General features: G+C 34.6%; 1 protein-coding gene across 4 annotated transcripts in view; it reads left to right on the forward strand.

The window, feature by feature from the left end:
• LOC145681755 (uncharacterized) overlaps positions 1-13,952 on the forward strand; it is a 132,119-nt gene extending 118,167 nt beyond the window's left edge. For 3 of the 4 annotated variants that reach the window (XM_081753367.1, XM_081753365.1, XM_081753366.1), the window contains exons 3-4: positions 4,972-5,241; positions 12,171-13,952. In XM_081753367.1, the coding sequence (XP_081609493.1) occupies positions 4,972-5,241; positions 12,171-13,076 (1,176 nt within the window). In that variant the 3' untranslated portion in view covers positions 13,077-13,952. Of the gene's footprint in view, positions 1-4,393; positions 4,531-4,971; positions 5,242-12,170 lie in introns of those variants that run through there. The other variant, XM_081753368.1, reaches the window with a different exon arrangement.
• The last annotated feature ends 2,667 nt before the right edge of the window (positions 13,953-16,619 follow it).

The raw sequence follows: 16,619 nt of genomic DNA on the forward strand, positions 1-16,619 counted from the left end.
ATAACCCGTATACCGATTAAAAGGAGTACATTTGTTCACAATACTCGTACTTCTTAGGCTGATCCATTTATAATAAGTTAGAGTCTTACTTTAAGTTTAGGTATCTACTAAAACTACTTGGGTAAAGAAAAGGTAGAAAAATTAAACACACTTAAAAGAAACATATTAGAATTCAAAGATACGCTAAAAGCAAAACATACTAGCATTTTCTTAATAAATCAATATAAAGTAACTTGAACAAAAGTGCTCAGAGGTAGAAAATATTGTAAATAACTCTTAAAAGCAAAAAAGAATGCATTACTATCATCTATAAAAAATTATATCCGTGAGAATACAAACAATTTAATATCTAATATAAAACAAGTTGTGATGGTTAATTTATGAGACAACTAGCATATATTACCCGCTTCGCTGGGTTGAAGTAAATAATTTAAATGCACATGTTTGTATCTCATGTATTTTATTGCCATTAATTTTTTAATGTATATTGCAGAAGTATGTTTACACAGTTTTTGTTAATGTTTGGGAACGTTATGATGTAGTAACAATCTTTGCTCTTAGTTGTAAATTGATTGTGATTCGTGTTCTAATACTGCAGAAATAAATTTTTTTTTTTTTTTTTGTCGTAATTCAATGTGTCACTGTTCATCTCGTCGACGGCAAAAACTATAGATTCAACACTATTATCGGTCATTTTTGACCATATATATATATATATATATATATATATATATATATATATATATATATATATATATATATATATATATTCCCCTCCCCGTGTTGCGGGCCTTGGCATCAGAAGTGTTATCATTCATCTCAGCGACCCCAAAAATGTCGATTCAGCACTAATATCAGTCATTGTCGATGATTTTTAAATATCTCTTCCTTCCCTCCCCCAAGTTGCGAGTTTGAATTTGGATCTAAACGGGATCGAAAGTATCACTGTTCATCTAAACGACCCACAAATCTATAAATTCGACACTCATAGTGGCCATTTTCGATCATTTTTATATATCTCTTTCTCTCCCTTCCCCAAGTAGCGGGGCTGATTTTGGATTTAAATCGGATTGGAAATGTCACTCTTCATCTGAATAATCCCGAAAACTATGGATTCGATACTAATATTGGAGATATTGATCATTTTGAAATTTTTATCCCTCTCCCCTACGTTGTACCCTCCTCCTCCCCAACTATCAGGGCTGAATGTGGATTGAAATAGCATCAGAAGTGTCACTGTTTCTCTCTTCGACCCCGAAAACTATGGATTCAACACTAATATCGGTCATTTTTGATCATTTTTAAATTTCTCTCCCCCTCCCCTACGTTGCATCATCAAAGTGAATAGCCTAAAGTAATCCCTGCCCCATCAAGAGTGATGAAGTCACAGAGGCAGTCATTTTTATTTTTATTTTTTTACCTGTATCTCCTCCTCTCCCTCCCCTACGTTGGTTCGTCAAAGTTAAAAGATAAAAAAACACCCAAGGCCCGGTTCTCATATATGTTGAAATTTTTATCGAGATTGGTTGGGTGGTTCAAACGTTATTAGGTTTTAATAGTTTTTTATTTATAAGCCCCCCTCCCCTCTCCCTCTCCTAGGATCTACCGTTAAAGTGAAATTACAAAAATGTTTCCAGATCTGAACCTCATGTATCGTGCAAATTTGATTGAGATCGGTAGGATAGTTCAAGAGTTATTAAGTTACAAAAATAGTCACTTTCAGTCTTATATAAATTGATTTTTATATATCTCCCCCTCCTTCTCCTTCCCTACGTTGCTCCGTCAAACTTAAATCATAAAAACGATCCCAGGCCTGAACCACATCAATGTTGAAAATTTGATCAAGATCGGTCGAGTGGTTCAGGAGTTATTAAGTTATATTTATTTTTATATCCCTCCCCATTTCCCTCAGTTTTACCATCTAAGTGAATAGCCTAGAACAAGCCCAGCCTCGAACCTTATCCATGTTACAAATTTGATCGAAATCAGTCTGGCGGTTCACGAGATTTAGAGTCACAAACGTAATGATTTTCAGTTTTATATATATAGATCCGTAAGCTTCGCGCAGAATTTAAATTTTTGTAGGCAAAACTAATAAACAATTTTAAGCTTTGGAGTTATTATTATTATTATTATTATTATTATTATTATTATTATTATTATTATTATTATTATTATTATTATTATTATTATTATTATTTTCTGCATTTCAGCGCTATGTTGAAGTCGCTTAATATCACTTTTCTTTTTTAAAAAAAAAAATCCTTTTATTGTACAGTATTTTGTTAAAATTGGGGATAAAACCCGGATGTACACCACTGCCAAAGATGTTAAGCTTAACCAAAACATTGTAAACAATAAAGTAAAATGCTGGAATCGTATAACTGGTGATCAAAATTTACAGATAAAAGTAAGTTTAGGGTGCTGTCTCACTTTCTCAAGTGACACACAATAGTTAAACTTGAATCATACATAGAGCGTAGTGCAGTTTGATGCAGGAAACAACAGAAAAAAATACGTAAATAGAAGAAGAAAAATGCCTTTTTAAAGAGCGCATAATTTATACATTAAAATGATTATGACTCATGATGTGACCCTTGACATTACACAAGAAGTATACTTTTCCTTAAAGATTGAGATCACCACAGACAGGGATACATGCTCTGTTACCATGCTTCCATGCTGCCACAAATTAATAATGGGTTATTGTGTTATGACGTTCCATTCTTCCACTGTTGACAACTGCTGAATGATCATTAGTGAATCTAGATTTGCTATAAGAAATCCACAATAGTATTCCAAATGTATTCGTTGGGATTCAAATCGACCAAACAGGCAGGCAAGCACATTCACCGGATATCGTCTGATTCAAAGTGCTCTACCGCTTGCGCTGTTCGCTACTGCATGTCTGAAAAAATGTACGTGAAGGAGTAAAATGCCACAACAACTCTGACTAGTGAGTATGCTGAGTTCAGAAAATAGGAGATCGGTATGCCATGCAACGTCAGCCCTACGTCTCTCACACAACAACACTGAGTCATCCAACTGATAGTGTTCTACCATATTCCGGAGTTCATTGTGTATTATCACTTATCTCCAGATAAGTATACGTGCTCCAGAATTTCTACTCAATCTGCTCTCATCAATAAAGAGAACGCGATCCCACTCTTCCTCTTTTCTGTCCTTATTTACTTGGCACCACCACAAACGGTGCCACAGATGTGCGGGTGTGAACAGAATACAGCATAATAGTGTCAAGTAAAGGGACTATTTCATGCAGTCGACGTGTCACTATGGAGAAGGAATTGGGCGACTTGCAATTCTCTTAGACGTGTTTGCAATTGCATTCGTTGTTTGACGTCAGTTTCTTCCTGTCTGTTTACAATGTAGCGCTCGTCCTCCCCTGCAGTTGACTGGGCTGTGGTTGACAACTACGTCTCCTTCGCACTGCATTGCCTGTGGTTCAGAATTCTGCCCATGCACATGATCAATGCTATGAGAAGTACCAAACTCTGTGCCACATTAATCACACTTATTCTTCTTCCATTTTCCCGATAATTCTTCCCCATGTGAAATCATCCAAGTGTTGTCTCAAGGTCATAATGTTTTGAATTACACCATCATAATGCATTCGAACAGTTCTCCGATTGACTTACGCTGTCTCGTCCCTTTCATTTGACTTGTCTGTGTTGAGCAAGGACCCATTTGACATTATAGTCACCTTTACGTCACACTATACAACATTTCGCTCCATGTACACGTGTAGAGGCATCTGGCAACATGCTGCTGGGCTCTTACTCTTTCCCATCTACTACCTAATGTTTCATGTTGCTTTATTTATCTCGTCCTTAAATTTTGAAAACCAATGTATTAATGTTAGAATGATCTTAAAAGTGCTATACGATACGCAATTATAATATTATATAATACGACATTGTTTTCAACATGTTGTAGTTCACTCACTATCCTTATAATGATTGCATCAGGTAATTAGCCAGTTGTGACTAACATCGTTACAATTAATAGCTATATTTGGAAGAACATAACAAACATTCTATTCAGTGTTGCACAGGTAAAATATAAAATAAACTCGTATACAATGTGGTATAATTACGAAACGAGATGATTCGTTGCTGTGAGATTGGTTCTGACATGGAAATTTTTCATATTAGTGAATCTTGTGTGTAACCTGTGAACACGTGAAGAAATTTACAGATAGACTAGTCGCCAATTTGGTGTATACAGGAGCTAAGTATATACCAGTGCTGTGAAACTTCGCCACAGTTCCAACAATGGGACAGAGTGAATTACAAGCTCTGTGCGGCTTGAATTATTTTTAAAAACCATGGAGACAATTGTGTGTTTTCTTCCTTTTTTTGCAGTGTTGTGGTGATCAGATTTTCAACTTCCATTCATATGTACTTCATCTAACAGAGTTGCATATTTATGCTTCGACTGGTCTAGGGAGAGTGGCTGAATACACACCAAACTTTTGTCCTTATGATAGCAAACCCTCACGTTCATTAACAGGTGATCATGTTGTATTATGAATGTTGGGGTCATCTTAATATATTTTTCGTCTTAGTGAATAGTATTTTCTATGAATTGATGTCATTTATTCGCATTTTTTCTTGAAGTTCATGATGACTCATCTTCAATGTCTCGCTTCAAAATTCAATTCTTCTCCAAGTGTCCTCCATTCATTACTATTATCAACAACGCTTTATTGAACCTGCATTTATAGGCATGTCCTTTGATCGATCCATTCTGATAGGTTAAAAGAAATACCGTATATTGACATTTGTTATTATTGAATTTTTACATATTCTATCTCGTTTCCTAATTGTGGCACTAATACATACATTTCAGCAGTATTATAACAATATTCTGGACATAGAGGTAAGCCGTCTATCCCCATATTTTTAACATATCCACAATTCTTATTGTAGTATTTTATTATTATTTTTACAGATGCAAGCAAATCAGTCAGGTCATTTACGTAATGAACTACCAATCGTGAGAATTCGTGGTCGCCATGACACTACTCCAATAGTTCCTGAGATGCCATTCCAAAGAGGCCACTCTATGGAGCCGGCTAGAAACCGAGATGCTATGGTTCCCTCATTTCGTAACAGAGCATTCAGCCTTCGACGCAACGACACTGGAAACCAATTCTGCATATATCATGAAGATGGTTCTGGATTCAGAAACCGCTTCCAGGATCGCATTACTGCACATCAGGTAAATTGTAGATACAGGTCTTACCCAAGTTTCGTCAACGAGTGCAATGCACAAATGAGATTATCGGAATTTCTAATTCACTTTCAGCAGCATCACGAAAGATTCAATCACTTAATTTACGGAGAAAGTCCAAGTAGCCTTTAGTATTTCGAATATCAGATTAGAGATGAAGTAAGCTTCAAATTGCTAGCAGATAACGGTTGCAAAGAATTCGCTTTTAAAACTGAATTTGTTGATGTCATCTATTACTATATGCTTCAGGAGGTTTCCGGAGAGAATTTCCCTCAAAAATATCGTTATAACAATACATTGTCTTGTCAAGAATCGCTCATATCGAATCTCTGTTTTCCGATCGTTAGGCCAAATTAAGTTATCATAACTGTGTTTTTCAATGATTAGGCCAAAATGAAGTTATCATGACTGGGTTTTCCAACTATGTCCCAGTTATGACAAACTATGTCTACAGAAATGTAATATAACTTTGTTTGAAAATGCTTCACAAGTACAAATATTTTAAATATATTATACTGGAGCAAAATTTTGTGAATTATGTCAGCGAAGCGAATGCTCATTTAGTACTTCATTGTGTATCTCGTACCCCAAACTTCCTTTATGTGAGTCGTTTCATCGGTACCAAAGAATTCTAGAACATGAATATTTAGACAAACAAGTTCCAGTATAATTCTCTAAATCGCTTGTAACACTTACCATAATTTTCAAGTCAGGTTGTTTTAAATCATGACATTTCGCATTTTCCGCGGTTTGTAAATTTAAGAAGAGAATTTCTCGACATATATTTATTACAACTTTTTCCTTTCATATGATATAAGGAATAACCTTCTCGTATTTGGTCACTGAATTCCTAAACACAGACCAAAATATAGTTATCATACTGTGTTTTCCAACTATGTCCCAGATGTATTAATAAAATATTTTGTAACTTTGTTTTGAAAATGTCTAATATGTATACTGGAACAATGCTTTCTGAATACGTTCAGCAACTTATTGAACATCAATTGACCCAATTTCGCGGTTACAAAAATTTAAACACTGTTTTATCTTTTAACAGTTTATATTTTAAGTACAGTTCTCTAACTCGTATATTAATTTGTTCACATATTTGTTCACGTATATTTGTTCACACATGTTTCTTAGACTGATTCATTTATAACACTAGTCAAAAAAAAAAATATTTTTTTTCTGTAACTGGCATGAGAACAGCTAATCTTCATGTTTTCGGGTATGCTGACAACGAAAATGCTAATGAAAACTTAAAATTAGCTCTCGTTTTGAAGTAATGATAATTTTACATTATTGCCTGTATAAACTTATGCATGTGTTTACCTTGTTGTTATCCCTCGGAGGAAGGTCACTGAAGGCGCAACCACTTTGCCTGTCATTTGTAGTTTTCTGTTGGCGATTTCCTAATAGTTTCCAACAGTAATCGGCTAACATTAATGCATCCCACTTTCTCCGGTATCTCATTTCCATGTCCGAAATTTGCTGATGGAAGCGTTCTCTGTGCTTGTCGCTTACAGCACCATAGTTGTCAGGAAAGAAGTCCAAGTGGGAATCTAAGAAATGTAACTTTAAGGACATGTTGCCCCCCAGTTTATCGTAGCAGTGCAGAAAATTTACCACAAGATCCTTATAGCTTCCTGCCCTCTTATTTTCTAAAAAAAGAAAAAAAGGTTTGTTAATACTTAAACAAAGGCATCCCAAACTAACTTTTCATCGTCTGTCAGGATGGTGTTGAAATGCTCATCTTTGTAGAATTTGCGTATCTGGGAACCCACAAAAATCCCCTCTTTTGTTTTCGCCTCATTAGGACGTGGAAATGGAGAAATGCTTCACCCGTTTTGTCCATGGCCTTAACGAAGTTTTTCATTAGACCCAGTTTTACATGAAGAGCAGGAAGAATTATGTTCTTGGATTCGATAAGTGCTTCGTGCATAACATTGTAAGATCCTGGTTCAAGTATTGACGCTTAGGCCAATCCTTTTTATAATGAAGTGCTTTGGCGCGACTATCCTAGAGGCACAGGAAGCAACAGTATTTGGTGTAGCCCTGTTGTAGCCCAAGTAATATGCCTATGACTTTCATATCCCCGCCATTTAAATTTGTCATAGTTCAATCGCAATAACAATTATTTCATGTTATCTTATGTTTCTTCATGTAAGGTGCATATCCAATCGGAATCAGTGGTAACACGTTGCCATTATGCACGAGGACACATTTAAGACTTATTTTGGAGGAGTCGATGAACAACTCCTCCACTCATCACTTTTATAGTCAATATCAATACCCATAGCTAACATTAGTCCCTCTAAATCACTACAAAGTACCAAGTTATTTTCACTTTCGGAAAATGGAAGGAATAACATATGGCGGTTACGCAATGCAGTCACATTTACCGTCTTATCAAGGCAATTCTATTGTTGTAGTCTTGACGTCAATAGTTCAGCTTTATCTTTCGTAATTACAGATCTCTCACTAGATCATTAAGGTCACACTGTGTTATTTTGTGATTCTGTACACTCATCGTTACACACAAAATCAGAATCTTTCGAAGAACTGGATTCTGAAGGCGATGGTGCAGCAATAGTTTCACTGCCGCCCTCATCATTATCACAATCAGGTGGGACAGGAACAGGCAGTCCGTTTCCATGAGGCACTGGTCGCATGGTCGACGGTATGTTAGGATATATCAAGGAAGACTTTTTCTTCTTGAAAATACCATGTATTAATGGAAATTAGTCATACAAAAGTAACAATCATCCACATGGATTGATGGTTCTCGTCAGATCATGAGTATAGTAAAGCCCATTTAAGATCTTTTACGATTCAATCAAGAATGAAGACTCGAGACTCAAGATATTCTTCACACATGAGGAGCCCAAGGTTTGTCCTGGTCCCCAATTTCACAGCCAAATTACAGTCTGTAGACCTTCCTAATATATGGCGTTATTGGCTTCCTTTGCGATTTGAATGTAGGCTCTCCGGAAATGTAGCAAAAATTGTCAGCACTGTTTACGCATTTGCAAGGCATATTGAATCACAGGAATTACAATGAACACACGCACTAACTACACTTCTATAGCACATTTTTCCAGCACCCGAACACAACATAGCTTGTAACAGACTGAAACTACGCTTAAATAAAATATGCTCTTCTTCTCCCTCCTCTTCCCCTTACCGCCATTGTTGCTACGAGCTCTGGCTAAAAATAGCGACAAAATACACACAGGTATTGTTGCCTGCAGAAACTTAATCACTCTTTCTACCAGCAGCGAGATTTGAAGCCTATATGGGAAGGGATCGACAATGAATACTAATAAAATATAATAATTATAATTAAATGCCCCCCTTTAACATAGAAATGAGAGCTAATTCGGGTTTTTCATTGTCGATTACGTTATCAGCGTGGTCTATATAGTTAACAAACATTTATTTCATTCCAGTTACGTTTTCACTGTTGGCTAGTGTAACAAGTTAGCATCTTAGCTTTAGGTATCTAACAAAAATACTGGAGTAACGAAAAATGGAAAAATTAAACAAACTTAAAAGAAAAATATTAGAATTAAAAAATACAAAAAAAGCAAAACATAAAAGTTTTTTGTTTTCAAATCTGTAGTAACGAACTTCAGTAAAAGCGCTCAAAGCCGGAAAATTTTAAGATTAAAACTTTTGAAAGCAGAAAAGAATGCATTATTATCATCAATAAGAAAAATGAAGTCTATGAGAATACAAACAAGTTAATGTCTAATATAAAATAAGTTTCGATGGTTAATTTATGAGACAATTAGTTTGCTTCGCATAGATTTTAAATTTTTATAGGCAAAAATACTAAAATATTTTCTGCTTTTAAGCTTTATTATTATTATTTTATGCATTTCAGCGCTATGTTAAAGTCGCTTAATATCACTTTCTTTTTTAAAAAAAATCGTTTAATTGTATAGTATTTTGTTAAAATTGGGGATAAAACCCGGATGTACACCACTGCCAAAGATATTAAGCTTAACCATAACATTGTAAACAATAAAGTAAAATGCTGGAATCGTATAATTGGTGATCGAAACTTACAGATAAAAGTAAGTTTAGGGTGCTGTCTCACTTTCAAGTGACACACAATAGTTAAACTTGAATCATACATTGAGCGTAGTGCAGTTTGATGCAGGAAACAACAGAAAGAAATACGTAAATAGAAGAAAAATGCATTTTTAAAGAGCGCATAATTTATGTACTAAAATGTTTGTGACTCATGATGCTTGAGTCTTAACATTACACAGAATATCCTTGTCTTTAAAGACTGAGATCACCACAGACAAGGATACATGCTCTGCAACCATGCTTCCATGCTGTCCACAAATTGATAATAGGTTACTGTGGTATGAAGTTACATCCTTCCACAAGAACTGTTTGCAACTGCTGGATGATCATTAGAGAATCTTGATTTGCTACAAAAAGTCCACAATAGTATTCCAAATGTATTCGATGAGATTCAAATCGAGCGAACTGGCAGGCAAGTCCATTCACCGGATATCATCTGATTCCAAGTGCTCTGACACTTGCGCTGTTCGATCTATAGTGAAGTTGACGCTATTGCATATCTGAAAAATTTACTTGAAGGTCATAATAACTCTGACTGGTGAGTGTGCTGAAATCAAAATTTACGAGATCGGTATGTCATGTAACATCAGTCCTATGTCTCATCACACAACAACACTGAGTCATCAAACTGATCGTGTTCGACCATATTCCCGAGTTCATTGTGTATTATCACCTATCGCTAGATAAGTGTACGTGCCCCAGACTTTCCACTCAGATTGAGTTTGCTCTCATCGATGAAGGGAACGCGACCCCACTCCTTCTCTGATCTGTCCTGATTTGCTTGGCACCACCACAAACAGTGCCATAGATGTGCGGGTGTGAACAGAATACAGCATAATAGCTGTCAAATAAAGAGAGTGTTGCATTTAGTCGACGTGTCACTATGGTGAAGAAATTCTGTGACTTCCAATTCTCTTAGGTGTCTTTGCAATTACACTCGTTGTTTGACGTCAGTTTTTTCCTGCCTGTTTCACAATGTGGTGATCGTCCTTCCCTGCAGTCTACTGGACTGTGAGAGACGACTATGTCGTCTTCGCACACCCTTGCCTGTGGTTCGGAATGCTTCTTATATACGTGAAATAATGCTATGAGGAAAATCAAACTCTAGGGCACACTAATTATATTTTATTCTTCTTTCATGGGGCTTGGAGGCTTAGTGGTAGTGCGCTTACCTTTGATGCATGGGGTCGTTGGTCCAATCCCCTGCCAAGTTTATGGTGGGCAACATCGCGTCCGTTGGTTTTCTCCGTGTACTCTCGTTTCCTCTCACTGTCTCATTCCACGAGTTCTGTCGTCATCTTTCACTTGCTTTAATCATAGTCTCCCTTGGCCTAAAGGGCATAATCGTGGGAGGTTAAAGTAAAGACTTTGTTACATTTTTTATTCTTTCAATTTTTCGATAATTCTTTCTAGGGTGAAGCCATGCAATGTCTCCAGGCCATGTTGTTTTGATTTACACCATCACAATACATCCGAACAGTTCTCTGACAGACTCATACTGCCTCGTCCCTTGCATTCAACTTGTTCGTGTTGGGGAAAGACCCATTTAGAGATATGGTCATGCTGGTGTCACACTATCTAACATCTTGCTTCTTACTGATGTGTGGGAGGCATCTGGCAACATGCTAACAGACTTTCATTCATCCCTATTGATTACCTAATGCATCACGGTACTTTAGTTATCTCGTCCTTAAGTTTTGCGCACCAGTGTATCAATGTTAGAATAATGTTAAAAGTGTTATACGATAGGTAATTATAAGATTATATCAATAATGTTTGGTTCTCAACATTTTATGATCTACTCACTATCCTTATATTGATTGTGTCATGTAATTAATCAGTTGTAACTAACATCATTACAATACATAGCTATATTTAAGAGAGTATACCAAATATTTATTTCAATGCAAGACAGGTAACACATAAAATAAAGTCGTACACAACGTACACAGTATGGTATAATTACGGTATTTCTTGCTGTGAAGTAAGTTCTTGCACGTAAGTTTTTCATAGTGCTGAATCTTGCGTGTGACCTTGCGAACACGTGCAGAAACTTCGAGACTGACTGGTTGCCAGTTTGGGTCGGTTTGGAGCTAAGTATATACTGGTGTTGTGAAACTTCGCTACCGTTCCAACAACAAGACAAAGAGCGAATTTGAAGCTCTGTGCACGCTTGAATTGTTATAAAAAAAAAAACATGGAGACAATTGCGTTATTTGTTCCAGTGAATTTGAATTAGATTTTAGTGTATTGCATCTAATGGATTGGGCATGTTTATGCTTCGATTGGCCTAAACAAAGTCGTTGATTACTCACCGAAGTTTTGTCCTTACATCCTTATAATGATAAAGCTTCGGGTTCGTTCACAAGTCATCGTATTGTATTCTGAGTATTGGGTCATCTTAATATATTTTACGTCTAAGTGGATGATATTTTCTATGAATTGATGTCATTTATTCGCAGTCTTTGTTGAAGTTGATGATGCTCCATCTTCAATGTCTCACACCAAAATCCATTTCTTCTCCAAGTGTTCTCAATTCATTTCTACACTCAAAGAGGCTTCACTAAACCTGCGCAGATAAGCATGTCCTTTGATCGATCCATTTTGCTAGATTAATAGAAATACCTTACATTAATATTTGTTATTCATGAATTTTTCACATACTCAATCTCGTTTCCTAATTGCCGACTATGTATACATACATATTAGAAGTATTATAACAATATTTGTGGCATTGAAATAAGCCATCTATCCACATATCTGGAGTATCTCCACAAGCCTTATTGTAGTATAATTATTATTATTATTATTATTTACAGATGCAAGCAAATCAGTCAGATCCTTTACGTAATGAACTACCAATCGTGAGAAAACGTCGTCCCCATGACACTACTCCAGTAGTTCCTGAGATGCCATTTCAAAGAGACCACTCTATGGAGCCAACTACAAGCCGAAATACCATGGTTTCCTCATTTCTGCAAGCAAATCAGTCAGATCCTTTACGTAATGAACTACCAATTGTGAGAATTCGTGGTCGCCATGACACTACTCCAGTAGTTCCTGAGATGCCATTTCAAAGAGACCACTCTATGGAGCCGACAAGCCGAAATGCCATGGTTTCCTCATTTCGTAACAGAACATTCAGCCTTCGATGCAACGAGAGTCGAAACAAAAGCTGCATATATCATGAAGATGGTTGTAGATTCAGATGCCACATCCAGACTGGCATTACTGCACATCAGGTAAATTGCAGATACAGGCCTTGCCCATGTTTTGTCGACGAGTGTAATGCACAAGTCGGATTATCGGAATTTGTATTTCACTTTCAACAACATCACGATAGATTCAATAACTTAATTTACGGAGAAAGACGAAATTCCCATTGGTACTACGAATTTCAAATGAGAAATGCAGTAGGTTTCAAGTTGCTGGTAGCCATCGGTTGCAATGAGTTCGCTTTTAAAACTAAATTTGTCGATGGCATTTATTACTATATGCTTCAGGAGATTTCCGGAGATTTATTCGCTCAAAATTATTGTTATAACATGACCTTGTGTCTTGACGAGATTCGCTCAGCATCTTATACTTCAACTGTGGAATCTCTTCGTGTATTAGATGATTGCATCATTGCCAGAAATGATTGCCTGACCATCTCTAATGAAATGATGAGGAATTTTAATCACGATCTTGCTGTTTTCAAAATAGCTGTGTGGCGACTTTCGTAAATTCACAGCACAAATGTCTTGCATGTTTCCTAGCATATACAGTTTTCTAACCAACACGTTATTTTCTTAAACAAAAATTCACCATATTGCTGGAAGCCTGGCGACATTACTGCATTAATTTTGGTAATGTACAACAAGGATGCATGCAGTTCTTTCTGATTGTAAAAACAAGAAAGAACTTGAAGTTTTGAATAAGTACAAAAAAGTTTAAGACTAAAATCCTTTTTTAAAAAGTTTAAAATATGAAAAATATACAAAAATGAAGATTTAAATTTTTTTTAAAAAGTTCAAAATACTTTAAAAAGCAAAAAAAAAAGGAGTTTAAGATTTATCAAATCTTTGAAAAGAAATACTGAGAGGTACAAAATGAAGTTTTAATTTAAAAAAAATACTATAAAGTATCAATGTCAAGAAAGAATTGCTTTAACGAAAGAGTTTAGAAGTTAAGAACAACACCAACGTTTTACATAGTAGTAGAGAAACGTTAAGAATATTACAATTATATATTATATGTATGAATATATCATTAGTTTTCCTCTTTTATCTTCTGCTTTGTTTTCTCTTTGGAATTGTCCATTTTTTTCAGTTTTTACTTTCTCATTGTCTTTGTTTTGTTCCAGAAACTAATTTTCCCCCATAAGAAATCAACCACTTTGATATAGACTTGAAAAGTAATTTCACATATAACTTCTTGCTTTCTTTTCAATACTAATGTACTTTTGAATGCATGAGATTAGAGCGCATCAAATTTAGATGAAGTCAAATTAGCAGTCAATATGCTCTTTTCGTAGAAGTTTTCTACATATTCCATCTTTTTTTTTCTTTAATATCTTCAAATATATCAAGTTTGCATCATTTTCTTTTATCATCTTTAAATGTCCATAACTATTTTTTTTTAGTTCATAAATGAAACCTTTTTTGTATTTTAAAAAGAATTTTAAAAAAAAAACTATTACAAATTCAGTTTTCTTAATCATGTCTTCAAAAATATTGAAACATAGTTGTGCACATGTGCACATAAATGAAATATGGAAACACTATTCGTTCTTGTGAACTTATACAATGTTCACTTTTTGAAAAATTTTCATAATTTTCTAGTATATTGTGCAAACTGTGTACCAAGTACTGAATTAATCTAGTTTACTAAATGAATATATATTTAATATATATCGCCTAAAGTGGCTAACTATCAAACGTCCTAATTCTTCGGTTGGTTTTATGCAAATAGATTCTATAAGAAAACTAGACAATACATAGATCACTTTTATTAGCGTCTAAACTGTCATTTTTACTAATGATTTTCTTAACTTTTGGTATCAGCGATAAAAGATAAGCATCGTTTCAATTGGAGAAAATTCAATTTATCAACACTATCATTATTGGTGGAGATAGTGAAGTGCATGCGATCTATCAAACAAGAGTATACAGGATTGAGTGAAAGCTCAGTTTAACTCAGAGTTAAAAAAATAAGATAAACTCAAATTCCAATTCACTGTTTAACATAAACAAACAAACACTTTTGTTTTCGCCGAAATCTAACTTACGTGGAGTTACAAATTAAAGTTACAAGTAATGAACTTTTATGATGATTCTTGTTAATACGCAATTTAGAAAACAAATCTACAAATATTCATGTTGCTTATTTTTAGTATTGCTCTTTTTTTACTGTAATTAAACTATAGTTCTGTTTTCGAATTGGTACAAAGTATACTTGTAGAATGCGCTATATAATACAATCTGGTAGTATTTTAGCATTCGTCTTTAAATGTGTGTCTAAACCATAAAGTTCTTATTTGATAACGAAAAAAACATTTACTGAAAAATTTGTTAAGACGATGTTCGCATACGAATTTTCGTCAACAAATGTTACTGTTTCATTTATTTTACACTAATCAAACAGCTATTTGTCTAAAACTTATTGTAATTTCTTATAGTTTATTTGGCATCATCTAAACAGTAAATCAATCTAAGCAATGTTTATATTGTACACACAATACTGTATAATACCGTACATATTTTACTTATTTCCAAATGACTGTAATTAAATTTTTCCTATATGAATATGTAAATTTACCGTGACCATATTAGAAAAACTACCTTTAAATAACTCTAATTAATCAGCTTGGTTCAAATTCGTATGTCACCTCTACATCTGCTGCTAATTTGATGCACAGTTGTGTGAAATGTTACTCTTATTGTCAATACTTGCGAGAGAACTCCCTTGGTAACTTTGATTATCAGTAAAATTAAAATTTTATGTATCGCCTCAACATGTATTATAAATTTGATGCACGGTTATATGAAATTTTAGCTTATTATTAATATTTCCGACAGATTTCCTTAAAGTATTTTGATTTATGAACCAAATTCAAATTGATGTATCGCCTCATCTGTTAGTAATTGGATATACGACTGTGGGAAACTTTACTTTTATTATTAATACTTCCAATTGGCCTCCTTTAATAAACCAAATTCAAATTCATGATTCCCTTCAACATCGATTGGCAATTGGGCACACGGTTATAAGAAAGTTTACTCTTATAATCAATAAGAGAATCTCCCTTAGTAACTTTGATTTATCAACCAGATTCAGATTTATATATCACCTCTATATCTGTTGTCAATTGAACGCTAGATTGTGTGAAATTTTACTCTTATTGTCAAATACTTCCGACGGACTTCCCTTAATAATTTTTATTTATTTCCCAAATTCAAATCGGTATATCACCTCAATATCTGTTGGCAATTTGATGCACGATCGTATGAAATTTTATTCTTAGTAATCCTTAGTAACTTTGATTTATTACCCAAATTCGAAATATCACATTATCTACTAGCAATTGGATACTGGGTTGTATAAAATTTTACTTGTTTTGTCAATGCTTCTGAGAGACTTCCCTCAATAACTTTGATTTACCACCTGAATTCAAATTCATATATCACCTTAGCATCTGTGGGCACTTGAACACACGGTTGTGTGAAGTTTTACTCTTAGGCCTATTATCAATACTTGCGATGACCTCCCTTAACCCGTTTGATCCCACTGTCCTCAAATGAGGACAGTCTAGTTAAGTTACGATTTCATAAAATGTACTGCGTTTCTAGGTCTTTTATATATTTAATATGCTCAAAGAAGAGTCAAAGAGATTAAAATAATATATGTTCTCCGAAAATAAAGTTACGTTTCATCTCAATGCGAAAATATATTTTGCCAGTTTAAAGTGCTCTCTCATGTATTAATTATAAATTTAATTTTGTTCTGGTGATGCTTGACGACGGGCTCCTCATGCCTCTGCTTCATCTCCGTTCTTATAAATTCTGTCAAACTGCAAATGCTTATCGTTGATACGAAAGGAATTTGAAAGAAATTCTTAACTTTTTAACAAATATATGCTTGGTCCTTAACGGGTTAACTTTGATTAAAAACCCAAATTCAAATTAATATAACATTTCAGTATCTGTTTGCAACTAAGCACATCGTTGTGAAATTTTACTCTTATTCTCAATACTTTCTAAAGACCTCCATTAATAACTTTAACTTAT

This window comes from Thermobia domestica, chromosome 3, assembly GCF_964235325.1.
Source record: "Thermobia domestica chromosome 3, izTheDome1.hap1.1, whole genome shotgun sequence".
NCBI lineage: Eukaryota > Metazoa > Arthropoda > Insecta > Zygentoma > Lepismatidae > Thermobia > Thermobia domestica.